Source organism: Sapajus apella, unplaced genomic scaffold (assembly GCF_009761245.1).
Source record: "Sapajus apella isolate SASKATOON/1434 unplaced genomic scaffold, GSC_monkey_1.0 scaffold224, whole genome shotgun sequence".
NCBI classification, from domain to species: Eukaryota; Metazoa; Chordata; class Mammalia; order Primates; family Cebidae; genus Sapajus; species Sapajus apella.
Window position 1 is genome coordinate 31,965 of NW_022437164.1, and position 25,955 is coordinate 57,919.

At 48.6% G+C, this 25,955-nt stretch overlaps 3 protein-coding genes across 7 annotated transcripts in view; 1 reads left to right on the forward strand and 2 right to left on the reverse strand.

Annotated features, from left to right (window-relative positions):
* Positions 1-4,411, reverse strand: part of LOC116544636 (leukocyte immunoglobulin-like receptor subfamily A member 3) — a 29,424-nt gene extending 25,013 nt beyond the window's left edge. Inside the window, exons 1-8 of one of the 5 annotated variants that reach the window (XM_032271176.1) lie at positions 3,975-4,411; positions 3,503-3,584; positions 3,306-3,341; positions 2,834-3,118; positions 2,385-2,687; positions 1,872-2,168; positions 1,318-1,620; positions 36-86 (exon numbers count right to left, since the gene is read on the reverse strand). In XM_032271176.1, coding sequence (XP_032127067.1) covers positions 36-86; positions 1,318-1,620; positions 1,872-2,168; positions 2,385-2,687; positions 2,834-3,118; positions 3,306-3,341; positions 3,503-3,584; positions 3,975-3,983 — 1,366 coding nt within the window. In that variant the 5' untranslated portion in view covers positions 3,984-4,411. The other 4 variants (XM_032271173.1, XM_032271175.1, XM_032271177.1 and 1 more) reach the window with 4 other exon arrangements.
* A 1,856-nt stretch (positions 4,412-6,267) lies between these two features.
* LOC116544631 (vomeronasal type-1 receptor 1-like) lies at positions 6,268-12,393 on the forward strand. Its single transcript, XM_032271165.1, has 2 exons — positions 6,268-6,344; positions 11,357-12,393. The coding sequence occupies exons 1-2, from the start codon at positions 6,268-6,270 to the stop codon at positions 12,207-12,209; spliced, it is 930 nt and encodes a 309-aa protein (XP_032127056.1). The 3' UTR covers positions 12,210-12,393.
* A 10,859-nt stretch (positions 12,394-23,252) lies between these two features.
* On the reverse strand, positions 23,253-25,949 carry KIR2DL1 (killer cell immunoglobulin like receptor, two Ig domains and long cytoplasmic tail 1). Its single transcript, XM_032271154.1, has 5 exons — positions 25,935-25,949; positions 25,121-25,171; positions 24,486-24,608; positions 24,016-24,068; positions 23,253-23,907 (listed from the first exon to the last, which is right to left on the reverse strand). The coding sequence occupies exons 2-5, from the start codon at positions 25,140-25,142 to the stop codon at positions 23,761-23,763; spliced, it is 345 nt and encodes a 114-aa protein (XP_032127045.1). The 5' UTR covers positions 25,143-25,171; positions 25,935-25,949; the 3' UTR covers positions 23,253-23,760.
* Between the last annotated feature and the right edge of the window lie 6 nt (positions 25,950-25,955).

The following is a 25,955-nucleotide window of genomic DNA, read 5'->3' on the forward strand; positions in this document are numbered from 1 at the left end:
GCCAGCCCCATGACCTCAAGCATCTCCTCACTCACCAGGCTTGGAGTCAGACTTGTTTTGTGATGGGCTGAGGGTCTCAGCTGCTCCTGAGACTCAAAATCGGGGAGGAGAGACATATTCAGATGTAAGTTACAGAACAGGTTGTATATAAGGTTATATGTAATGTATATGACCTCCCCTGGGAGCCTGTGGCTCCTCCTCTGTCTCTGCCCAGCTCCTGGAGGGAAGCCCATGCTTGAGTTCTTGAGGAAACAGGATCTTCTGGGATACCCAGGATTGCCTTGGGGAATTGAAACATCCACCCCACTCACTTTACAGATGAAAACCTGAGGCTCAGAGAGGGGAATCACCTGCCCCAGGAACCCCAGCCAGGAAGTGGCAGAGCTGGGAAGGGAACCCAGGAGTCTGACCTACAGGCCTTCTTCCGTGCACTGAGCTGAGCCCCGGGTCTGCAGGGAAAGAACCTGAATGCCCCAAACCACGGCCCTGCTCCCCCTCCTGCCCCAGGTCACCATCACAGCTGCAGGAGGGACAGGACAGACCCCTGAGGAATCGGGTCTGGAGGCTTCCCTGGGGGGCCTCCTCTCCCAGGAGGTCACAGCTGGGAGTCAGAGCTGAAAGGAAATTTCTCACCCATGCAGGCCTCTCTCCTTTACACTTGGAGAAACTGAGGCCCAGGCAGAGGAGGGGCCTGTCCCCGTCACCATCTCCAGAGGAGCCTTGATCCAATGACAGAACCCACCCCTGCCTCCCCTGGGCCCTGCCCACCTCCCCGCCCACCTCCCACTCAGAGCCCCTCATTCACCACTCTGGGGAGGGACAAGCTGGTCCTCAGGGTCTGCTGGGTTGGGATGGGGAGCTGAGGGCTGGGGCTGTCCTACTCCCCACTTCAGCCTGGCTGCTTCTCCCCCAGTCTGGGCCCCAAGATCTCCTTCTGCCTCAGCCACACCCCTCACCACCCAGCCTCAGAGCCCCTGAGACCCTGTGGCCCTCACTCTGTCTCTGCCCAGCAACCTGGAGGGAAGCCCGTGCTGGGTCCTTGAGAGGAAAGGGATCCTCTGGGAGCCTCGGGACTGTCCTGGGGGAGGCCGCACTCCAGTCCCCTCCCCCACCCGCCTCTCCTCTTCGTGATGCTGGTGATGTGCTGAGGGTGGGTATGCCTGGGAGGGCCCCATTGTCCTCCTTCCCTCTGAGGGCTGAGGCCCCTCTGGCTGAGCCTCCTTCAGAGCCCCCTCCCTCCATCCCAGCCCAGAGCTCTCCTGGGGCAGGGCCTGAGCTGAACTTTGAGCTCAGAGAGGACAGGGTCAGGGCCCTCACCTGAGACCGCGAGCTCCAGGGGCTCGCTGGGGTGAGACAGCACGTAGGGGTTGGAGCTGTATGAGCCGTAGCACCTGTAGGTCCCCGCATGGGCTGAGGTCACAGGACTCATGGGGAATTCAGCCTGGTACTTATCAGATTGGTACTTTGATCTCAGACGCACAGGGGCATCAGCTGCTCCCTCCTTGATCAGAAGGAAAGTGTACATCCACCCCTGTGACTGACACAGCAGGGTCACTTTCTCTCCTGAGGCCACCCTGGGGCCTGGATGCATTGAGAGGGAGGGTCTGTCAGGGAACTGTCCTGGAGAGAAGAGGATGGGTGAGGGGCTGCGCCGCCTTGTTCTGAGCTGAGACCTCCCCAGGCCTCTCTCTGGGACCCTCAGTCTCTGTCTCTGTTTTCTCTGAGTCTCCCCCTCCCCGCCCATCCCCTGTCTCTGTCTGTCTCTCCCTCCCCTGGGACCCCCGCCCCTCATCCTGGCCATCACCACCTGGGCTCCCCGGCAGGGCCTGTGCAGAGCCTGGGTCCCTGACTGAACCCGCTGGGCACCTCACCTGCGATCAGGATGTCCAGGGGGTCACTGGGGGCCGACCACTCGGAGGAGAGGTTGTGTGCACCGGAGCATCTGTACAGGCCCCCGTGGGAGTGGCTCACAGGGCTCAGGGTGAAGTTGGCCTGGGAGAGCCCAGCCTGGAGCTGCCGGCCAGGGCGCTGGAGGAGGTCAGGTTCTCCCTCCTTGTACAGGGTGAACCTGTCATAGCCGACATCAGAGCCACACTGGAGGGTCAGGGTCTCCCCAGGCTCCACGACAGGACCCGGCTGCACTGAGAGTGATGGCTTCTCAGAAACACCTGGGAAAGGTGGTCATGGTCTCCAGGAGCCGACCCTCAGGCTCCCCACAAATCCTCCCTCTCCCCCGGCCTCACCACTGCAGATCTTCCTGTGTCTCTGGCCCAGGAGCCCTGAGCCCTCTCACCCCAACATCGTCCCACCTGGAGCTGCCCTGAGACGCGGCTCCTCCTGCCCGGAGACTCAGGGATCTCCAGACAATGCTGTGAATTTCTCACCTGGGACCAGCAGCTCCAGGAGATCACTGGGTAAAGACCACACATAGGGAGATTGAGAGTAACAACCATAGCACCTGTACGTCCACCTGCGACTCGGGCTCACGGGGCCCACAGAGAAGACGGCCCGGGATGGCCAACGGGCATGGGGCTGGGAGTTCAGGCGCTGTGGGTGTTCATCTTCTCCTTCATTGTGCAGAGCAAACCCATCAAATGCCACCTGTGAGCCACACTGGAGGGTCACGTTTACTCCTGGGGTCACCACAGGGCTGGGCAGGGCTGAGAGGTTGGGTTTGATGTAATATCCTAGGAGAGAAGGAGGCACCGTGTTAAGTGGGGCTCACACCTCCCACATCATCCCCAGGGCTGGGCTTTGAGAGGGGGAACACCCCTGAGAGCCAACCCTCTTCCTGGACTGAGCCTGGGGCTGGGACCCCTGAGTGTCCTCTCACCTGTCACCACCAGCTCCAGGGGGTCACTGAACTCTGACCAGTGAGTGCGTCCGCGATACCGACAGCGATACCGCCCTGCGTGTTCCCCAGCAATGGACTGGATGGGGAACTGGCCCTTGTTCACAAGATCTTGTGGAATCTGCCTAATCCAGGATGCTGATGTTTTTTCTCGATGTAGACGGTACTCCTGGGTCTCCAGGTTCCCCTGACACCTGAGGGTCACAGGACTCCCCTGGGTGATCACAGAGCCTGGCTCAGCCCAAAGGGTGGGCTTGGGGAGGGTCTCTGGCAGGAAATAAGAGGTCAGATTCCAAGTCATTTCCACCCAACCCAACAGATTCCAGCTCTCAGCCCAGGACCCTCCAGACCCCCATCAGTCACCCCAGAACTGCTATTCCCCTCCTCAGCTGCACGGGGGTGGGCCTTGTCCCCAGTGAGAAGGAGGACCTGGGCCAGCTGGGGACCGACTCACCTGCCTGCACGTGGGTCCTGGAGCCCAGACTCAGCCCTAGAAGAGAGTTCCCTGTGAGACATTTGCCCCTGAAGCCTGAGCAGGTCCTCCCCTCCCTGGAGTCTTTGTGAGCCCTGGGGTCTCCTTATGGACCAGAGTTTGGCTGTGGGGTGAGGTCCCTCCTAGGTTAGAATCTCCCTTCCCTCTTCAAATCTCACCGACATAGATCAGGACCATGAGGATGGGGGTCATGGCGTCTCCTCCCACTGCCCTGCTCTGCGGATGGATGAGCCCTCGCTGCTGGCAGGACAGAGACACAGGGTGTAGACACTTGGAGGCTAGGTCTTCTTGTCATGGGGTTGTGTCATCTGCAGCCACACAGGAAGCAGAACTGCCCTCCCCAGGAGCCTGGCTCTCATTTCTTTAGGGCTGAGGTGGGGGTGGGCCTAACCCCTCTGCAGACATTTCAGACTGTAATGGGGTCTTTCCTGACCCCCAGCCACTGTCTGTCTGGTTTGTCCTCAACTCACTGAGAGCTGGGACGTAGCAGCAAATAGCCCTGGTGCCTTCCTGAGTCAGCCCCTTTTAGGTGAGGGTGACCATGGGCTTCTCCTCCCTCTCACAGCCTCCCCATGGGGTCTCCTTCCCTCCTTCACCTCATCCATCAGCACAGCAGTGCGGGGTCCTCACCATGGCCATCGTCTCTCCAGCCCTGGAGTTGCTTCAGGGAAGATGTAGGTCAGTGCTGCAGGCAGGCTCAGGTCAGCAGAGACGCACCTGACGCCGGGCTGTGCAGTCCAGGCTGAGCTGCATGTGGCCATAAGCGCAGAGGAGAAATGCAGGGCCTCTCGTGGTGCTCCCGCCTGGAATCCCAGCAGTTCAGGAGGCTGAGGGGGGAGGATGGTTGAAGCCAGGAGCTTCGTATTACCCTGGGCCACATAACGAGACCTTGTCTGTCCAAAGAAGCAAAAACATAGCCGGGCATGGAGGCTCACACCTGTAGTCCCAGTTACTCAGGAGGCTGAGGTGAGAGGATCACTTGGGCCTGGGAGGCGGAGGCTGCAGGGAGCTGTGATCACTTCTCAGGGTTCCAGCCCGAGTGACAGAGCAAGACCTTGTCTCAAAAGGGGAAATGCAAGGAATAAAGAGAACAAAACGTATTTTTCCCGTCCCTGGAGTGTCTGTTTCCTTCCTGCACAGTAACCCCTCTCTTATGCTTCCCCTTTTTGCTTTGCTGCGGTATCACCCACCCCCACCTGGGGATGACCCTCCGAGTCCATCCCATGTCCTCAGTGCCCCATGTCCTTGTCTGTCCCTCTGCCCCTCCGTCCATGTTCAGGGTTTTCAGAACAATTCGTTAGGTCTGTCATCTGCTTCTGGGGGAGGGGAGCTGATTTTTATTTAATTCCTGATTATCATCCATGGTTTATGTGACCTTGGAGATTAATGTCACCTCTGAGCCTGTTGTCATGAGCCGCACTCATCACAGCGGGTGGGGGTCAGTGGTGCCCAGGACGTGGGAGGGGCTCAGCCGCGGGTCATTTCCAGACCAGTTAAGACAGGGGGGTTGGGGCGTGAGAGGACCCTGGTGTTGGCTCCACAGTCAAGGAGGATGATTGATGCACCCATTCCAGAGCCCACATCGGCTCCAAACACCGTGAAATGCTCCTTGTGACACGTCTGAAATATGCAGATCATCACGGCCACAGGCAGAGAAAGAGGAAGGTAAGTTCCTCCAATTGAGAAGCATCCACTTCAATGAACAGAGTTCACAGCTGAGTGGCCACAGGTGTGTGGGACCACCCAGGGGTCATTAGGGAGGAGGAGGTCCCACCTCCGTGAGGGACAGAAGAGGAATCCCAGGTCCTCCAAGGCAGGGAGTGGTCAGGACTCTGGGTGAGGCTGGAAGCTGTGGCCCCCTCCCCTGTGTGTGTGGACAGGCGCTGGGAGGGGTCTCTGCTCACTCACCGGAGTCCATGGTCAGCTCTGAGCCTCTCCCCCATGTGACTGAATCCACGGTTGTCAGACACAGGCATCTGCCCCACAGGAAGTGAGGCTGGTGTCCATCCCATCTCTGCCAGGCACAATCCTGAGCTGATGCTAAGTTTGGGAGAGTGGGGCAGGAGCAGCGGCAACAATCCCCCTTCATCAGGCTGATGCCAGGACAGCCTTGGGGGAACCCTTTATGAGAGGCCAGGTGTGTGGGAGGAGAGCCACCCAACAGGAAGGGACAACCAAGATACACGAGGAAAACACAGACAGGTGTTGAAATGCATTAGACAGACACTGTGAAGGTGGAAAATAGTAAATTGAATTAATTTTCGTATTAATTAATTTATATATTATATCAAAGAGCCCAAGCCCTTCTCAGCCTTTTCCCCTGCTGTCACTGCTACTGAAACTGTGGGGTTTCTGTCTCCACCCCCAGGTGTCCCTCTCTTCCTGTCACAGAGATTTTCTTCCTGGAGATCAGCAGTTGGGTTGGCCTGGAGAAGGACTGGGAGTGTGAGGGGCAGTGAGGGGCTGTAGGGGTGGGTGGGCGTCTGCACTCTCCAGACAGAATTACCTCCTCTGCAGGCCTCTGTCCTTGTTCTCTGGCTCCGCAGCCCCCGAAGGACTTTGGAAATCAGCCTCCCTCTGGGCTGGGTGAAGAAGGACAGAGTCTGAACCTTGGAAGCATTACAACCACCTGCTCTGCACACAGAACTCAAGAGGAAAGAAGGAAACCTGAAAACACACTGGCATAAATATTTTAAATACATGGAAAGCTGAAAAAAAAAAAAAAGAAAAAAGAGTAAGGTAGTCCATGTGTGCTCACATTCATTCTCTTCTTTCCAGGTGTTCTCACTGGGAAATGCTGGAGCTGTTTTTCTGAGCTGACTTTTCTCATCTGGATTCTCTTTGGCTGGTGCCCTGACCCCACCTTCAGTCAGTCCATGGGTCCCCCCATTTCCTACTCACCCAATGTCCTGTGTTTGCCCTGATGCCAGTGTCAGAGGGGGAGGAAGAGGAGGAAGAGCAGCAGCCGAAGGCCACGGAGACCCTGATCACAACCCCCAGGTGCCTTCCCAGACCTTGAGGTAGTACAGTGAAGGTGTACTGATGCCCTTGCCAAATGAAATAAAATTATTCCTGGTGGTTCTTATTAACAGTGATGGAGAAAAAAAATTTTTAACAGATCAATGGCTGAATACTGGGTATCAGGGGATGTATTAATTTGCTGAAACTACAAAACCACCTCTGTTACAGCATCTGCAATTGGATCATCACCTGGGTAAGCTCACAATAATCTATCATTATCCAAGATCCCTGTGTTTTCTGTAGCGGCAAAACAGAAGAGTTGAATTGCAAGGTTGTGGGAATCACTGTCTTTGCACCCTTCAAGTCCTGGATGGGGGTCCTAATATATGGAATTTCCTCCAGGAATGCAAGATTGCTTTTGGTTTACAATTTAGCTGGGAAGAGGCAGTTCTAGTGGCGCCCACTGGACTCACTATAATAACCCTCACTCCACAAGTGAGGGAACCACTGCGGGGCTTGTGATAGTTGTTAAATGCATCTATTCTAATGTTGCCTTCTGGAACTGGGGATATAGCCACTGGATGGGTTTAGGGACACACTGGATCCCCCATGGAACAGATGTGAGCTCAAACTCCATCAACCACCTTGTCTCTAGTAGCCGCTACTCTGACTGGAGGGTCACAGTGACGTTTTGGGTCTCCTGAAATTAATGTCAGTTCACAGCCTACTTCCAATAGTGCCCAAATTATCTGATTATTTTCCCCTGATGTTCCATTGCCATCGTAAAAGGCCACAGGTCCCTTTAACAAAAGTCCAGGAGAAAGATCAAGAGTATAAATTCTTGGTAGTATCCCAGGGCTAGCACCCTCTTGGGGACCCTGTCTTCCCTTTAAATCAAGGGATTCTGGCTCTATGAAGTGGCTCAATACTAGTCATTAATTGAGAGACTCTGGTTCTCTGCTTTTATGATTCAGGTTAGACTTTTCTTCACTTGACATAGAAATTTTCTCAAGTGAGACTGTAGTAGGTTTCCTGTGTGTCTCCCTTGTTAGAATACCATGATTGGCTAGCCAACACCATAACTCTGTGAGACGGTTCTGATTGCTGGTTTGACTTTGCTGTCCATCATGGTAACCACACCCACCTTGCCTTTGGTGGTTGAGTTCTTGCACTTGGCCCCTATCTCTCTGGGGGCCCAGAGGTAGGGGCCAAATTACTCCCAACACATTTACATTTTTTAAAAATTCGGCAATTCCACTGTAAGTTCCAGCTTCCAAAGAAGAGCAATCACAGAGCCCCTCAAGGGTGCCAGAGTTCCCCTCACGATATCGTTGAAAGATACATCTTCTGGTTCTTCCAGTGTGGTCTTACACGGTTTGATAAATCCATGCAAACATTACAATCTTCCTAAGCCTTTAAATCAGTTCCTCTACAGCAAACCAAGGTATGCCTGGCGTTTTGAGTTTATGTACTGAGGGCCAGATTTTGCTCCATGTTTCAGCCAATCAACCAGATAAACTGGTAGAACCATTTCTAGTTCTCCAAGATGCAACATTAACTGTGCAATCTCTGTGTAGTGAGCTTATATCAATACATTTGGTCTGACTCAACTTTACGTTCTTTTCACCGTTATCCCAAACCCTTAATATCCACTCCAACATGTGTTCCTCAGACTTCTGAATATATAATTTTTTTTTTAAAAGTTACTTTGGAGAATAGCACATCTTCTCATGCACCATACTTTGTATAACACCTTTAGGGGCCTGTAAGACTTGAATCTGGTTACAGGTCTAGAAGCAAAGAGGGGTGGTCAGGATGTGTCCTGAGGAGAATCAGCATAGCCTTGCATGGCAACTGCCTCAGGGGAGGCCAGTACCGTTTCCTCAGACAATGCAGGGTTAATCTCCTTGCATGCAGGTAGAGAGGATGCTTCTATTGTCAAAGAAGACTCATTCAAAGTTAAGGGCTCCATATCCTCAGCTGTATCAAGGTCTTAACACACACCCTCATTCCAACTTTTAAGACCTCCCCATTCCTAACCAATGCCGTTACTTGAACGGTAGATACCTGCAAGGCTGAGGATTCCATTTGCATCGTAATCTAGCCACTTCAACCGTGAGATTCTGGGTTTGATTTTCAGCGATCTCACCCCTAAAGCTACAAATGATGAGAGTCTCTTTCAGGGCAGACATAAAAACCTCAGATATTTATATAGAGGTGCTAGAACTGGAAATTCTAATCTCTGGACTCACATTTTTCTTTACCTCTTTATCCAGGGACAAAACAGCCAAACTTATTAGTTTGGCAACAATCTTCAAAGGTATATGCAAGGCCACCCAGATTCTCGTCCCTTATAAGTGTACGATTAGGAGCATCCAGTGGTGTACCCCTAATGCCACACCATGCCGTGGATTATCAGTGCTCTTTTTTACAAGTGGAAATAGAGTCATTAATGTCTTTAAATCTAATCAGACAGCCAGTTCCAGGAACCTCAGAAACAGTGTAGAAAACGTATTAAGATTCAGTTCTTCTAGAATCATTCCTATGACCAAATTATGTACTCGTTTTAAGTGTTCTCCAGAGAATCAGAACCAATATGTGTGCATATGCATATATTGATATCTACCTGTCTTTCTATCTAAAAATGGGTTCACGTGATTGTTGGCACTTGGTGAGTCCAAAATCTGCAGGACATGGCCGGGCGCAGTGGCTCAAGCCTGTAATCCCAGCACTTTGGGAGGCCAAGGCGGGTGGATCACAAGGTCAAGAGATCAAGACCATCCTGGTCAACATGGTGAAACCCCGTCTCTACTAAAACTACAAAAAATTAGCTGGGCATGGTGGCGCGTGCCTGTAGTCCCAGCTACTCAGGAGGCTGAGGCAGGAGAATTGCCTGAACCCAGGAGGCGGAGGTTGCGGTGAGCCGAGATCGCGCCATTGCACTCCAGCCTGGGTAACAAGAGCGAAACTCCGTCTCAAAAAAAAAAAAACAAAAAAAAAAAAAAAAAAAAAAAAAACTGCAGGACAAACAGCCTGAAGACTCGGGGAAGAGTTTCCGCTCCAGTCAGCCACACAATCTGCTGGCAATGTTTTTTATTCCTCTGTGGAGCACATTAGCCCTTTTCCTTCACACAATGCCCTTATTATCTTATAACGTAATGCATACCCTGTTTATTATTGATTGTTGTGTAATGTCCACTTTTCTGGACTACAATACTGACTTAACACAGGCAGGTTCTTTAGAAGTTTTCCTGTCCTTCTTTCTGATACATCTTATATACCACGTTTGACACAGATTCGATGCTTCCCATGTGCCTATGGAAACAGGGAGTAACAGTGTCTCCACTCCCACCAAGTTCATCTCTATCACGGATACAATTTGTTTCTACTTGATTCTTTTCTTCTCCCTTCCAGGCAGCCTTTTGTACAAAGTTCTCAGAACAGAAAAAGAATAACATTCAGGAGGCAAGACCCCAAAGTTGGCAAAAAACACATCCAGACTCATTGCCTCCTCCTTTCTCTTAGTTCTTAGAACTCAGGGCTCTCATCTGTCTGATATTTTATTTCTGTGTGGTTTTTCCAGCCATTTTAGAAATATTTCTTTCTTTCTTTCTCTTTTCTTTCTTTCTTTCCTTTCTTCTTTCTTTCTTTCCCTTCCTTCCTTCCTTTTTTCTTTCTTTCTCTCTTTCTCTCTCTTTCTTCCTTCCTTTTTCTTTTTTTTCTCCCTTCCTTCCTTCTTTCCTTCCTTCCTTTTTCTCCTTTCTTTTCCTTTCTCTCTCTCTCTCTATGTCTCTCTATCACACTGTCTGTATCTTTTTTCTCTCTATCTCTTTCTGTCTCTGTTTCTGTCTCTTGCTCTCTTTCTCTCAATTGATTGGAACTAATCACTACTATTAGCTCTCAGTAATTTCAACATTTCAAAAATGTTTTTCTGAGATCATCTCAAATCCCCATGGAAACACTGTCACTGTACTTGCAGATGACATAATAATTACCTCTCAGCAAGGAGATGACCTCATCGTGTCCCAAACCTTTATCTCAGGGATAAGATATCCCCTACTGCACAGGTGCTCAGACTGTGACCATGGCAGCTACTTCCCCAGCAAGAAACCGAATTGGGTAAGTGGACTTTCTTGTTAGACTGGGAGCCATATTCTCAGAGAATTAGAATGTTTGTTATAAAAAAAACTTGGTGTATACACAAAATTCTTGCTTAGTCCTAGGATCAGAATAGACCATTTAAAAAAGCCCTTAGGCCAGGCGTGGTGGCTCATGCCTGCAATCTCAGCACTTTGGGAGGCCGAGAAGGATGGATCATGAGGTCAGAAGTTCAAGACCAGCCTGGTCAAGATGGTGAAACCCCATCTCTACTAAAAATACTGCGCCTGTTCACTGCAACCTCCACCTCCCAGGTTCAAGCAATTCTCCTGCCTCAGCCTCCCAAGTAGCTGGGAGTACCCAGTTTTAAAGGTTTGATTTATTGTTTCAGTTTTAAAATGTAAAACACAAACACACACAAAAGCATAAGAATATACTAGTTCTCTCTGGTTCTTTCTCAAAGAAAGCTAATTACTAACAACGTCCTGAGTGTCTTTTTCTTTTCTAACTCCCCACGTAGCTGTGTGTCCTGGAGGGTCTCCCGTCAAGAGAACTTTCCCGTGAAGTTCACAGCTGCCCAGTACGCTATTGAGGAGATGCACTGGGATTTATTCAGTTTCTCTTTGATCCAGGTGGGGTGGGTTACAGTCATGGTGTTACAAATAACAATTCCATAAGAAATAACTTCAAACTTGTAAAAGACTTGTTCTTATATTGGTATTTACTTGTAATAATGGGTTTTGTGAGAAAGATCATTTTCTGGAAGCAAAAAAAAAAAAACAAACTTAATTTCTTTTTCAGTCTGTAGAGTCCTCAGATTCAAATGAACTCAAACTCTGACAACATCTCTAAATGGCTGGAATGGTGTCTGTTAATTTATATTGGGGCATTGCCTTTCTCATTCAGACTGCTGCTGGAATCCTTGGGAATTCTTCACTCTTTTACTTCTTTAGCTTTATTTTTATCACTACACAGATAGTGAGACCCAGAGACCTGATCCTCAGCCAGCTGGTCCTAGCGAACAACCTGGTTCTTTTCTCTAAAGGGATCCCTCAGACAATGGCAGCTTTTGGACTGAAATCCTTTCTGGATGATGCTGGATGTAAACTTGTCTTCAGTCTACACAGAGTGGCCAGAGGGGTTTCTCTCAGCACCACCTGCCTTCTCAGTGGCTTCCAGGCCATTAAGCTTCGACCCAGTATCTCCAGGAGGATGGAACTCCAAATGAGGTCCCCAAAGTGCATCGTTTTCTGCTGTTTCCTCTGCTTGATCTTTCCTCTTGTGGCAAATGTCTATATTGCCACACGTGTAACTGGCTCCGTGAACAGCGTTAACTTAAGCATGGAAAAAATGTACAGATACTGTTCATTACCCATCTCAGACAGACCGTTATTCTCAGTATCGGCCGTCATGTGCAGCTTGGTGGATGGTGTGTGTTTGGCCCTCATGGTCTGCACCAGCAGCTCCGTGGTCCTCGTCCTGCACAGGCACAAGCAGAGAGTCCAGCACATTCGCAGCCACAGCCTCTCCCCAAGAACTTCTCCTGAAACTAGAGCCACACACAGCATCCTCGTCCTGGTGAGCACATTTGTCTCCTTTCACATGCTCGCTTCTATTTTATCATTTGGGGTAACCCATATTCAGAACCCAAGCCACTGGCTGAGGAGCTTCTCTTTCCTGGCGTCTGCAGGATTCCCAACATTCAGTCCCTTTGTGTTCATTGTCACTGACATCCGCGTCTCACAGTTCTACACTGTCTGCTGGACAAGGAAGTCCAATGCTCCAAAAATGGTCTCTGGGCTATAAGTTCCCTCCAGAATATTACATCATTTATTTAATCACTTCCCCCTTTCCAATATTTGTAGGCTCATATATTATGCCAGTTAATATGTAAGGACTTTGGGACTCGGTATTGAATAAATGGCCTCATATTGCCTATTGGAGTGCCTAACATAAACATGATATACATAATTATCCCACTGTATGGCGATTCCTTGAAAAACTAAACATAAGGCCGGGCGCGGTGGCTCAAGCCTGTAATCCCAGCACTTTGGGAGGCCGAGGCGGGTGGATCTCGAGGTCAAGAGATCAAGACCATCCTGGTCAACATGGTGAAACCCTGTCTCTACTAAAAATACAAAAACATTAGCTGGGCATGGTGGCGCGTGCCTGTAATCCCAGCTACTCAGGAGGTTGAGGCAGGAGAATTGCCTGAACTCAGGAGGCGGAGGTTGCGGTGAGCCGAGATCGCGCCATTGCACTCCAGCCTGGGTAACAAGAGCGAAACTCCGTCTCAAAAAAAAAAAAAAAAAAAAAAAAGAAAAACTAAACATAGAATTGCCATGGAGTCTTGCAACTTTATTTCTGTGTATATATCCAAGGAAATTCTTGGTAATCACGGATGATAAACCCCCTAATAACTTTCATATAAATTTCCTGATCATTGCAGGAGGGGGAAGTCAATGTCTTTATGGGATCCAATTCTGAGAGTCATGAGACAGGTCTTTTAGAATGACTAGTGCCTAAGTGTGCCTGAAACTAAGCCGTGCTAGATGCCTTGTGCTTTGTTTGCATGCTTGACCCATGCTGTAAGCTGACTCATTTTTGGTTTGGAGACCGTGAAAGTAATATTTGGCATGTGTAGTGCACATAAAACACCATGTTGTCATGCTTCATCCCACGTGGAGTCTTTGAAAACGACTCTGATCAAGAAGATTGCTTTACTCTAGAAAGTAAGAGTAGAGTGGTTGCCTCCTTTGCCCTAGAAATTCCCTAACTATTTGGACGTCCATGTTTCTCAGTTTTATCTATTCACATATTTTATCATATGCAACAGGGTTTTATATTCTTCCCAACAAGACACTGATTTTGCCATAGAAAAATTTAACTTTGCAATGCTGTGATTCAAGTTATGTTGTTACCTTTGAGGAAATTCAAAAAGAATCAGCTGCAATCATCCATACACACGTTTCTCCAACTAACATAAATGAATGGAAGGGAAACATCTCAGCTCCTTGGCAAGATCCATTGATCTGAAGTCTGTTATTCAGCTTGATTGCTCCCTATTCTTCAGACTGTCTTCCCTTGGACCTCAGTTAAATGGTTCCTGTCCTCACTTTTGAAAAAGGATTCAGGATTCAGTTTTTACCCTCATTTACCCACAAAAACTGGTGCTGAGCACTCCAGTAGAAGATAAAATGTCTAAATTTGCTACAAATGTAATTATAGTGCATGCAAATAATTTAAGAAAATATGTACCTATTGAATCTTCTGCATAGAAACATGTAAATCATAAATGCTGTATTTATTTTTTTGAGACAGAGTCTCGCTCTGTTACCCAGGCTAGAGTACATTGGCACAATCTTAGCTCACTGCAACCTCTACCTTCCCGGCTCAAACGATTCTCCCGCCTCAATCTCCCAAGTAGCTGGGACCACAGGCGCACGCCACCACACCCGGCTAATTTTTGTATTTTTAGTAGAGACAGGGTTCTACCATGTTGGCCAGGCTGGTCTCAAACTCCTGACCTCAAGTGATCTGCCTGCCTCAGCCTCTCAAAGTGCAAGCATGAGCCACTGTGCCCGGCCATAAATACCATATTTTATGTCACATTCACAGGCCAATAGCTGGATTTATAGCTGGGCATTTCAGGGTGGAACTGTCCAAGACCCAGTGCTGAATTCATTGTTACAATCTGAGGATCCCCATACAAAGTGAGCGGCAGTAAGGGAGGCGGTGCTGGTGCATGGCCCCAGGGAAAACCCTCTAGATCCACACGCATATCTCTGTTCAAGGCTAGATCGGGTCCAGTTCAGCTCATCTTTTCTCCAAGTAGGAGAGATGTCCTGACCTTGGGATTCTAGGGTGACAATTTTGAAATCTCTGGACACTACCAAGTTGGCAATGTTCATAAGTCAGAAGAGGTGCTAAACTCTCACCGGCCACTTTCATAGATGAGCTTTTGGTAAAGAATTTTATAGTAAAGTGAAGCTCAATCGGGAATAGTGTCTCAAAAGTGGAGCATATATTTAAAAAAAAACAAAAAACAAACAAAAAAAGTTAATGGCAAAGTTCCTGAAAAAATCTTGAGACAGAAATAAAAGAAAAATAAAAAATGTGTACTAATATAGACCATCCTCCTGACACTATTTTCTTGATGACTGGTTAAGAGTAATGATCAGATTGTTCAGAGGGTTAATATTATCAGATGCTTCAGAGAATTCCAGGCTGAGAAATAACAATAAAAGCCAAGTTAATTTTTCCAATGACTTAACTGGCTTTATATCGGCACCATAAGTGTCTTCATAAAATCAGTTAATTAAAATTAATCCATTAAATATGTTAGAACAACATACACTTAAACTTTTAATTAAAACAATTAAATATATTCAACTTCATTGGAAACAAAAAGAAGATGAAGCACCAGTTAAAAGCACTGTGCTGTATTCAATGTAAGATTCTTGATTATGATTTGTTTGAAAGACTACTCCCAGATGCACTTGTACTAAATCATGCTATCTGTTTAATGTGTTATATAGCCTTTTTCTGAGTGATAAATATGCTATTTACAATACACAAAGTTATTCTACCAAATTAATTTATGTGTATTAATATCGCATATTATTTGTAGCATAATAAATTCAAAATATTTTTGCGTTTATGTCCTTTTTACCAGCAGCAAGATAACTTGAGTTATAGCACCAAGTAGTTAGATATTTCTATGTCAAAGTAAGTTTCATGGGAAGTATGTAAAACCTTGTTAAATAGGATGAAATGTGTGGATGGAAGAACCTGAGAATGAGAAATGCCAAATAGTTCTGAACCTTCAAGGACAAAGGAAGCAACTAGGCCACTTGTAGTTTCTAAAATAAAGCAAATTTCTTGCAAAACCTTCTTCTGTGGCTGCACCAAAAAGTTACCTACACCATTGGAATTTGACAGGATTAGCAGAGACCAATATATGAAAATTCTGCCTATAAAAATATTTTATAAAATTCTCTTATGGATCAAAAAAAGATCTCTCTAAACATCTGTTTTTAACAGTAATTAGCTACTTTTTAGTTATATATAAGTTGCCAGGAGATGATGGATGGATCTACAATATAATTATGTATTTGACTAAACGACTCTTTAACTTGTGATTAAACCTTTTCAAAAATTAAAAAAATGCATGTTAGACATTAAAATGACTGCTCTGATTCCTAAGCTGAGTTATAAGGTTATTGAAAGAGAAGTGGATGCAGGAGTCCCAGGACATCATACAGAGAGGCTGTTGGAAAGACCCCCACCCCTCCAGAGAAACACAGGAGGGAGGACCTGTTGGCAATGAAGAGCTTGCAATTGCAGATTTTGCTTACAGATATGGAAGGATGTTTGTGGGTGTGTTTGCTTGTTTGTTTTGCCTGAAAAATTGGGTCATGGTAGTTTATATATTTAGGGAATTATTTTTTAGCTGTGTGAAGTAGAAACTTCCAACTTCCAGAATGACAGAGTTCGGGCATGGGATAAACCAGTCCCCAGTAACAACTGAGAGGCTAGGCTAAATGTTCCAACACATCCATCTCAGGAATCCCAGGACTCACACAAGCTGAGAAGCGTCTGCCCACAACACAGCCAGATTTCGGCAATGAGAGTGCGCCCACCCGCGGCGTTGCTGCTGGTGAACTCTGACGGCTGCCCCCAACAGGGGGTTCTGCCCTGGCTGCAGGCGCTCTTCACCTGGAGCACTGTCTATAAATGTGGCCAGGGCAGGGGAATGTTGCAGTTGCAGCCATGCAGGCTTTGCAGCCAGGTGCATGGCCACACTGGAATCATAACCACACTCTTCACAAAACGCTGAGTCTGGGAGACTGACCTCGGTGGGTGGAGGCTCGATGATCTCAACTTTATTTGTTTTGTTTTGTTTCTGAGATGGAGTTTCGCTCTTGTTACCCAGGCTAGAGTGCAATGGCGTGATCTCTGCTCACTGCAACCTCCGCCTCCTGGGTTCAAGCAATTCTCCTGCCTCAGCCTCCTGAGTAGCTGGGATTACAGGCGCACACCGCCATGCCCAGCTAATTTTTGCATTTTTAGTAGAGACGGGGTTTCACCATGTTGACCAGGATGGTCTCGATCTCTTGACCTCGTGATCCACCCGCCTCTGCCTCCCAAAGTGCTGGGATTATAGGCGTGAGCCACCACGCCCAGCCAATGATCTCAACATTAAAAGCTGGTTTGCTCCCCACCTCTAAGGTGTGCTGTGAGGATGCACTTAGAAGATTCAGGATAATGAGTGCTTGTCGTGTTTTGGTCTTTTGTTTTTGTTTTATTTTGTTTTGAGACAGAGTCTCACTCTGTCGCCCACGCTGGAGTGCAGTGGCACAATCTCGGCTCACCGAACCTCCACCTCCTGGGTTCAAGCAATTCTCCTGCCTCAGCCTCCCGAGTACCTGGGATTACAGGCATGTGCCACCATGCCCAGCTAATTTCTGTATTTTTAGTAGAGATGGGGTTTCACTATGTGGGCCAGGCTGGTCTTGAACTCCTGGCATCATGTGATCCGCCCGCCTGCCTTGGCCTCCCAAAGTGCTGGGATTACGGGCGTGAGCCACCATACCTGGCCAAATATTTTGTAAACGAAAAATAGAACAAAATCTCAGGACTCCCAAATTCCTAAAGTGAAACGGGAGGTCAGCCTGGAGGCAGAGTCAGCAGCACCCTCTTCCAGTTGGACAGCAGTTGCTGGCATTCAGCATCAGCCAGACCCCCATGGGAAGGAAGAGGCCCCAGGCATCCACAGAAGCCCCCACACATTATTCATAAGGAATTTCCTTGCTGGCCTCCAGGTATACAATCTAAAGGCTAGCTCCTAAAACTCAGGTGTGTTTTATTCCACACTGATAATATCAATTACAAGCTTACCTTCCCAGGTGCAAAACAAAGCCAAGACGAGATCAGTGATTCCTCAGACGAGATCAGTCATTCCTCCAACTACCCAGAGACGTCTGCATAACTGATTCTTCCTTTGCACCCCTTTTCTCTCCAAACGTGCACCTTATCTTTGGTAAAAGGTAGATTTACTGGGAACTATCCGGAACCATTCATCCCACCATCTACCTGGCCCTCGGCCTCCATGCCTGTCTCTTTAAGGAAATGAGTAAACAGTAAATCTTCGGAAAACCTCTTTGGAAAAAGCAGACACAAATGTGTCTGTGGCTTGCGTTTTTCCCAGCTGTGCCTTAAAGCTGGCTTAGTGATTATTAGCCTCGATGGATTGAGATTTTGCCTCGGTCACTCATTCCGGCTGTCAGTGTGATGATGTTCCCAATTCCGCTGTGTCCACATCCCCAGCTCAGGCTCTACTGAGAGATACCTCCCACCCGCATTCTGCCTCTGAGGGACAGGGGCCAGGTCTGCGGTGAGCGGGGAGCAGAGGGTCCATGGTCTTATGTAGGGCTGTCCCATCCTCCACAGGACCTTTAAAGGACTACAGCCGCGGGGCGCTACGTCACGAGGACCCAGGATGAGGTGGAATTGGCCTTCCCAGTCTCTTTCCACCAATGGACATCATTTTTCCAGGCAGTCTGGGGGTGTATCCAAGGGTCTTGGCACTGCCACCGCTCAGGCTGCCTGGCCCTGGGCAGAGAGGGGGTGGGCAGGGTTTTACAGAATCTCAGATGCTGCTCCTGGCTGCCAGGGAGCCCTCAACCCAGCATTTCCCCATCAACACATTGACATGGTGGAAGAACCAGGCACCTCTCCTGACCATCTGTGCTATGCCATCTACACACACACACAACATGCAGTCATGCATAATCTCTCACACACACACACAAAACACGCAGTCATACACACACTGTCACACACACACAACATACACACTTATACACAAATCTCATACACACACACACGCACACACAGCATGCACATACACACTCATACAATCTTATATACTCACGTACACATGCTCACACGTGTGCAAATAAACCCACACAGAGAAACACTCAAACTCACACACATACAATCTCACACACTCACACAATCTCACACACTCACACATATGCACACACAACACACATTTACATTCACTCACACACATACATATACTCTCACACACACTCACATGGATGCAAATAAACCCACACAGAGATAAACAAACACACACACACACCTACACACACACACACACCTCTCCCCACACACACACACACTTACATGCGTACAAATAAAACTAGAGAGAGAAACACACACACAAATTCAAACACGTGCAGACAAAAACACACAAATATACACAGACACTAAAATACAAACATGCATACATATACACACCCAAACACATACAAATACCCCCACAAATGCACACACAGCTCTGCACAGAACTTGGAAACTTGTCTGAACCCGCTGGGCTCCAACCTGCGGTCAGGATGTCAACGAGGTCACTGTGCCTGACCACTCGGACCCAGCATCTGTACTGGCCCCTGTGGGAGACACTCCCAGGGCTCAGGGGGAAGTCAGCCTGGGAGAACCCAGCCTGAGGCTGCAGGCCAGGGTGCTGGAGGAAGTCACATCCCCTCCTAGTACACAGCAAATCTGTCGTAGCCAATATCAGAGCCACACTGGAGAGTCAGGGTCTCTCCACATCCCATGACACGTGGGGGTTGGGAGGGAGGGCTTCCTAGACACGCCTGGAGGGAACGAGGACTGAAACTGGAGAAGGTGGCTCCTCACACACACCTCAGGGTCTCCTCGGGACTTCCCATCCCATTGTCTCTCACGGCTCATGGGAAAATGAGCTATTTTTGAGACCCTTCATGGCATAAAGTAGGTTTGGCGAGGATCTCTCCAACAGCTCTGAAAGAATGTATTATATCTTTTAGGTCTTCAGATGCTAAGACGCTTTTGAGGCTGTTTGTTAAAAATATTTTTGCTAATGATGTTAAAAACCTGTTAAAAGGTAATTCATTTTTTTTTTTTTTTTTTTTTTTGAGACGGAGTTTCACTCTTGTTACCCAGGCTGGAGTGCAATGGCGCGATCTCGGCTCACCGCAACCTCCGCCTCCTGGGTTCAGGCAATTCTCCTGCCTCAGCCTCCTGAGTAGCTGGGATTACAGGCACACGGCACCATGCCCAGCTGATTTTTTGTATTTTTAGTAGAGACGGGGTTTCACCATGTTGACCAGGATGGTCTCGATCTCTTGACCTCGTGATCCACCCGCCTCGGCCTCCCACAATGCTGGGATTACAGGCGTGAGCCACCGCACCCGGCTAAAAGGTAATTCTTAGGAGAGATGAAGAAGTGGGTCTCCATGTTCAAATGATCCAGAGAACCCCCAAGAGGATGGTTATTAATTAAAGTGGTATGTATTTAGCATAATGCCATTGAACCTGACTGTATCTAGAAAACACATATACAAGTTCAACCCTATGCACAATTAGTAAACAGCAAGATCACCTTTTATGTGGTTTTACACTTTAATGCAGATACAGAGGTGTTTGCGGAGGGCTCTCTGTGGGTTTCCTGTGAGTGCAGAGAAGGAACAGCTGTGTGTGTGTAATGGGCACTGTAATTTCTAAAAATATAACTCGTTGTAGGCAAGGTATTTGAGAACACTCTATCATTACAAAATGCTCCCAAATCTGCCTCTGATAATTGAAAATTACTAAACTTTAGATGTGTGCACACTTCCCTGATGCTCTCATTGCTCACGGTTGTGAAGAGGCACATCACGCAGCCTGGGATGATCTCACAGTGCGTGGTGGGCACGACACCAAGCTCAGGTATCTAAGCAGACTCAGATTAGGAACTTTGTCATTCTTGCACAGGAAATTATGGTTTGGATGTGCAAATATTCTACGTCAGAGAGTGGGGGAAGAAAAAATGGAAAAATCCTCGTGATATTTTTAAAAGTTAAAAATATCAACTCATTTTCTTTTTTAAAAAAAATGCAAGCTAGTAAACCACAAAACATTCAATATAAAATAAAGGCAACTGTCCTCACTTGTCTTGACTGAGTTGGTGGAGGCAACAGGCCTCCACCTGCGACCCAATGGTCTTCAGTGGCTGCTCCTCAGCGTGGGAAATGCTCTGCGTGTCCCCCTGGCAGGGAAGTGCTTGGGTGCACCAGGCCCGTGGTCACCTCTGTCGTGCTCTGAATCCCTTACGCTCCAGACTAGACCCACCGGAAGAGACGCCGACAGAGAATCCCTGGATCACAGAGCAGCGTGGTGACCCGAAACAGAACAGGAGACTCATCTGTCCTGTGAAGGGATTCAAATGCAGCCTGTGCCCTATCCCACGGCCACCACCCAGAGACAGAACGAGAGGCTCGCCTGCAGATTGAATGTCCGAGGGGCTGCTCGGGAAGGGCGCCGAGGCTGTCCTGGGAAACACGTGAGGCCTGGGTGCACTCGGATCTCCACGTGTGGCTTCTCACGTGACAGGATAGAAGCTGATTGGTGCTGCTGCCCCAAGCTTGTCAGTGCCCTCGACTGGAGGACAATCACCAACCACATCATCCCTGCATGGACACGCAGGTCTGAAGATGTCAGGTGTGCAGGGTCTGTGGGAAGCATCTGCAGTTCGCCTGGTTCAACAACCCCAGTTGCCCACAGTTGAGAACCAGCCTGGGATGCCGGGCAGGTGTATCACCTGAGGCCAGGAGTTCGAGACCAGCCTGGCCAACAGGGTGAGACCCCATATCTACTCATGGGTCTTGCAGGTGACCAAACCTTAAAAAATGTTAAAACTGAAGCTGGAAGCCATCATTCTCAGCAAAGTAACACAGGAACAGAAAAGCAAACACCGCATGTTCTCACTCATAAGCGGGAGTTGAACAATGAGAACACATAAACACAGGGACGTCACACACCAGGGCCTGTTGTGGGGGTGGGCAGTGAGGGGGGGGAACTTACAGGATGGGTCAATACGTGCAGCAAATAGCCAGGCTGGGGGGGGGCCTGCCCTTCCCCTCACACCCACTAACCAGAATTTGTCCCTTAGTCCACATATCCCAGACAGTGGAGGAAGTGTGTTCCCCTCTTTGACACAGGGAGACAGAGAAACTGTTTCTGCGTAATGTTAGAGGATCTCTGATGTTTGCTCCATGCTCTGCTCTCTGGAAGGGTTGGGTGTCCTCATCACTCACCAGACCAGAGTTGCCGATACCTCCTATGGGCAGGATCCTTGGAAGGTGGCTTGAGTCCCAGAGGTTAATCAGACTCAGTCCTGCCTCCAAAAGCTCACAGTCCACACATAAAAGACCAGGGGGATCGGACAATAAAAACTCACCCTGTTGGGCACAGACACTGTGCGCCGATCAGCCTCTTTGCTTAGCCTCTGAGATAAAGACGTTGTGTATGAAGGTGGATGTCTGCACTGAGACGCTCAAGAATGGAGAGGGTTCCCAGGTGAAGGAGACATGCACCAATTCGCTAACTACAGCTCGTCGCAGGCAGCAGTTTGTGAATTGCTCTGGGCAGGTGCCAATTCAGGTAGAAAGGAACAGAATAAAGGCTCAGATATAGAGGTCATCAGAAAGCAGCTTCCAGACAATATTCTTTTTTTTTTTTTTTTTTTTTTTTTTGAGACGGAGTTTCACCCTTGTTACCCAGGCTGGAGTGCAATGGCGTGATCTCGGCTCACCGCAACCTCCGCCTCCTGGGTTCAGGCAATTCTCCTGCCTCAGCCTCCTGAGTAGCTGGGATTACAGGCACGTGCCACCGTGCCCAGCTGATTTTTTTGTATTTTTAGTAGAGACGGGGTTTCACCATGTTGACCAGGGTGATCTCGATCTCTTGACCTCGTGATCCACCCGCGTCGGCCTCCCAAAGTGCTGGGATTACAGGCGTGAGCCACCGCGCCCGGCCTCCAGACAATATTCTGTGCCGAGAAAGGATGCGTGCTTTCTCTCCATGTGAAACCAGGGGACGGGAAAAGGGGCAAACAGGAGGCGACCTTCTTAGAGTTTGGGAGAAAATCTCTATGGCAGAAATTTGCACGAAGATAAGAGGTGAAAAGACACTCCAGGAGAGAATTCTGCTTGTTCCCCGCATTTCATTAGATAAAGACATCTCACGATAGATGTTAAATATTATCATTTTGTTACACTAGGTCTCTTCCAGGAGGCTGCACTCCATGAGAAAATACACTCTGCATCTTCAAGTTTAAACCTTTCATCTGCAACACCTAGAACTTCGTCTGACAAAGAAACATTCTGTATTCATGCTCTTCTGACAGCCAGCAGCCACACGTGGCTCTCAGAACTCAAATTGTGGCCCTGTGGCTGAGGAATTGAACATTAAACTTCATGTAATTTGATCTGTTCTAAATTAAAAAGCCATATTTGACAAGTGGTTACCATATTAGATGACTCAGATATAGAATACACTTCGTCTCTGCAAAATTTTATTAAGTAATAGCAAAGACATGGAATCAACCCAAATGCCCATAGATGATAGACTGGATAAAGAAAATGTGTTATATGCACTCCACTGAATACTATGCAGTCATGAAAAGGAATGAAATCATGTCATTTGCAGAGACACGGAAACCAGTGCAGGAACAAAAAACCAGACACTGCATGTTTTCACTTAGAAGTTGGGAGCTGACCGGTGAGACCACGTGGACACAGGGAGATGAAAGACACTCACTGGGGCCTGTCAGAGGAGGGCAGTGGGTGCAGAGAGCATCAGAGAAAAGAACCAATGCATGCTGGGCTTAATACCTAGGTGATGGGTTGATAGATGCAGCAAACCACCATGGCACACGTTTGCCCGTGTAACAAACCTGCACATCCTGCACGTGTATCCCAGGACTAACGCCTGATGTAGGTGGTGGGGGGATGGAGGCAGCAAACCACCATGGCATGTGTGTACCTATGCAACAATCCTGCAAGATATGCACATGTACCCCAGAACTTACAGTATAATTTTTAAAAGCATTTGATAACATAATCCAAAAAATCACATTGCAATAAAAGCAGTAAAAATGTCCAAAAATTTTTTAAAATAGACTTACTGAGTAATTTAGAGACTAAACTGGCTGAGGATATGCAACAGCTTTCTAGAAGCATGTCTGCAGAGTTTCAGAATAAGTCAGGTGACATTAGTGAGATGTCCAGAATGAGTGGGCGGGTAGAGTCAAATCACCTTAAATGGCTGGGTGCTCAAAATAGAATCATAGAATGGCTAGTTGTCTGAGAAGCAGTGCTGAGATAATCCCACAGGCATTCAGACTCTGCTGTTGCCAGCTTGGAGGTGTCAAGATAGTACCAGAAGGAGGAGAAATGTCCATGGAAAAAAATCCTCCTAGGAAAAGATCCAGGTCCTTGCGCATGAATGCCCCTTGCGCTCAAAGACTGGGGGCAGCTGTGGCCTCCACCTAGGCTTGGTGGACGGCAATGTAGATACTGGGTTCCTCCAAGAGGTACTCAGGACACGGGAGGGTGGGAGTGACTCCTCTCTGAGAGAGGGTGTGCTGGTTTAACTGGGCATACACCATCGCCTGTGCTGCTTCTGCCGCAGGGTCCTGGGGGGATGGAGGTGAAAAGAGGCACATATTTAGTAACTCAAGGCAGGGCCACTGGGTGTCTGAGAGGATGGAGCTGTGGTGATGGTTTGGGCTGGAAGAACTCACCTCTTCATCCATCTGTTGGCCTTCCACGCGCTCTGTGTTTGCCATGGGGGTGTCTGTGGGGTGAAAAAGAATGTCCTCCAGATCTTCATGTCAGAGGTGGCGATATCAAGACCAAAGCAAGGTGAGGCTGTGCCTGAGGTTGCAGTGTGGTCCAGCCTCCCCCACTAAATCGGAACCACCCATCAGCAATCCAGGGCAATCCTGACTGCCCGAGGACCCCTCTGATCGATGGCCCCCATCCTTCTGCCTCTCTCATGGACCCTCTCCTGCAGGTCAGTGGCCTCTCAAAAATGAGGTAGAGCAGGGGAGGGGGAGGGGTGATGGGTTAGTCAAGGAAAGGGGTGGGGTTCCTCCGTCAAGAACCTCAATGGAAACACAGATCAACCCGCAGGATGTGAACAGCCCCCTCTGTGCCTCGGTCACATCCCCACGAGCTCACATGATGCTGTCCCCTCTTCCCTGAGACTTACGGTATTTTACGGAACACCAGTAACCAATAAAAGCAGAGAGGCAAATGCCAATGCAGATGACGGCTACTGAGAGCCCAATGAGGATATTCAGGTTGCCGGACTGTCCTTGAGGAAGGTGTGTGTCTGTCAAGAAGCAAATGATAAACCCTCTCATTCACTGCTTGCCTATTTTGTGCCGACACATACTGAATGCATGACACACTTTATCTGAAATTCTTCCAAGATCCCTACACCTGAACAGTTACTTTCTTCATTTTCCATCACGTACAAAAAATTCCAAGAGAAGTGAAGACTCGTGTCCAAATCAAAGAGCCTCCAAAAGAGACGTGAAGGCTGGGTGTGGTGGCTCACACCTGTAATCCCAGCACTTTGGAAGGCTGAGGCGGATGGATCACCTGAGGTCAGGAGTTTGAGACCAGCCTGGCCAACATGGCGAAACCCTGTCTCTACTAAAAATACAAAAATTAGCCAGGCATGATGGTACACAGTTTCAGATGCAGATGAGGAATCTGGGGACCTGGGAGGGGCTGCCTAGCCCCAAGTCACAGAGCTGGGAGGTGGCACAGCCTTTACTCACAGAGGAGCCTTCTGTCTCCCCAGGGACTCAGACACTAGGATAAGAATTATTTGCTTACCAGATTCAGGGGTGGATTCCATGAACGACAGATGAGTATTCTTAGGGTCTCCTAGGGAGAAATAAGGCAGAGGAAGGGTGAGCAAGAGTCATTGACTGCCCCATTAAAGTAGGACCATTTTCTTTTTTCTTTATTTATTTATTTATTTATTTTGAGATGGAGTCTCACTCTGTCGCCAAGGCTGGAGTGCAGTGGTGCAATCTCATCTCACTGCAACCTCCATCTCCTGGGTTCAAGCGATTCTCCTGCCTCAGCCTCCCGAGCAGTAAAACCATTTTCTTTGGAGGGTTCGTCCCTGTCTACCTTCTACCCTGTCATCCACGTAAAGACTAATGGGGGTCCTGGGGTCCCTTCCTTGGAATCTCTGGGGGGCGATTCCTTCCCTAAGCTGGGAAGGTGACTAGGAGATGCATGGTGATGTCAGCAGACATTTCTCCCATTGGGAAAATAAATATCCATGTTCCCTGACAGGGAAGTCTCTCTGTGGTGAGCGGTCAGGAGGGGCTTCAGAGAAAACGGAAAAGGGCAAGGGGTTGAGGCAACCCCTGATCTCCACAAACTCCATCTGGCCTCACCTCCGCCTGTGTTTGCCCTGACCTCTTTCTTCATGCCGGAGGGGGCGGGGGGTGTGGAGCTGCCCTGTCTACCGCCCTACGCCCTGACAGCCCCATCCCGCTCAGCCTCTTCATTGCTGTCTGTATTTTTCACCGCTTCATTTTGCCAGAATACCTAATGCCCCTGTGTGCCCAGTGGGATGTCCCTCTGGTATGGCTCTGGGACTTAGCAGGGCATGCAGCAGGCGTGGGTTCCTCACCTGTGACGGAAAGGTGCAGGG

Coding starts and splice junctions, on each gene's coding strand:
- LOC116544631 (XM_032271165.1), top strand. CDS start 6,268: ATGCCAGTGTCAGAGGGGGAGGAAGAGGAGGAAGAGCAGCAGCCGAAG. Junction 6,345..11,356: donor ACCCTGATCACAACCCCCAG/GTGCCTTCCCAG, acceptor TTACTTCTTTAG/CTTTATTTTTATCACTACAC.
- KIR2DL1 (XM_032271154.1), bottom strand. CDS start 25,142: ATGGAATCCACCCCTGAATCTG. Junction 24,609..25,120: donor GGAATCCACCCCTGAATCTG/GTAAGCAAATAA, acceptor GCTTCTTGACAG/ACACACACCTTCCTCAAGGA. Junction 23,908..24,015: donor GCCAACAGATGGATGAAGAG/GTGAGTTCTTCC, acceptor CCATCCCCCCAG/GACCCTGCGGCAGAAGCAGC.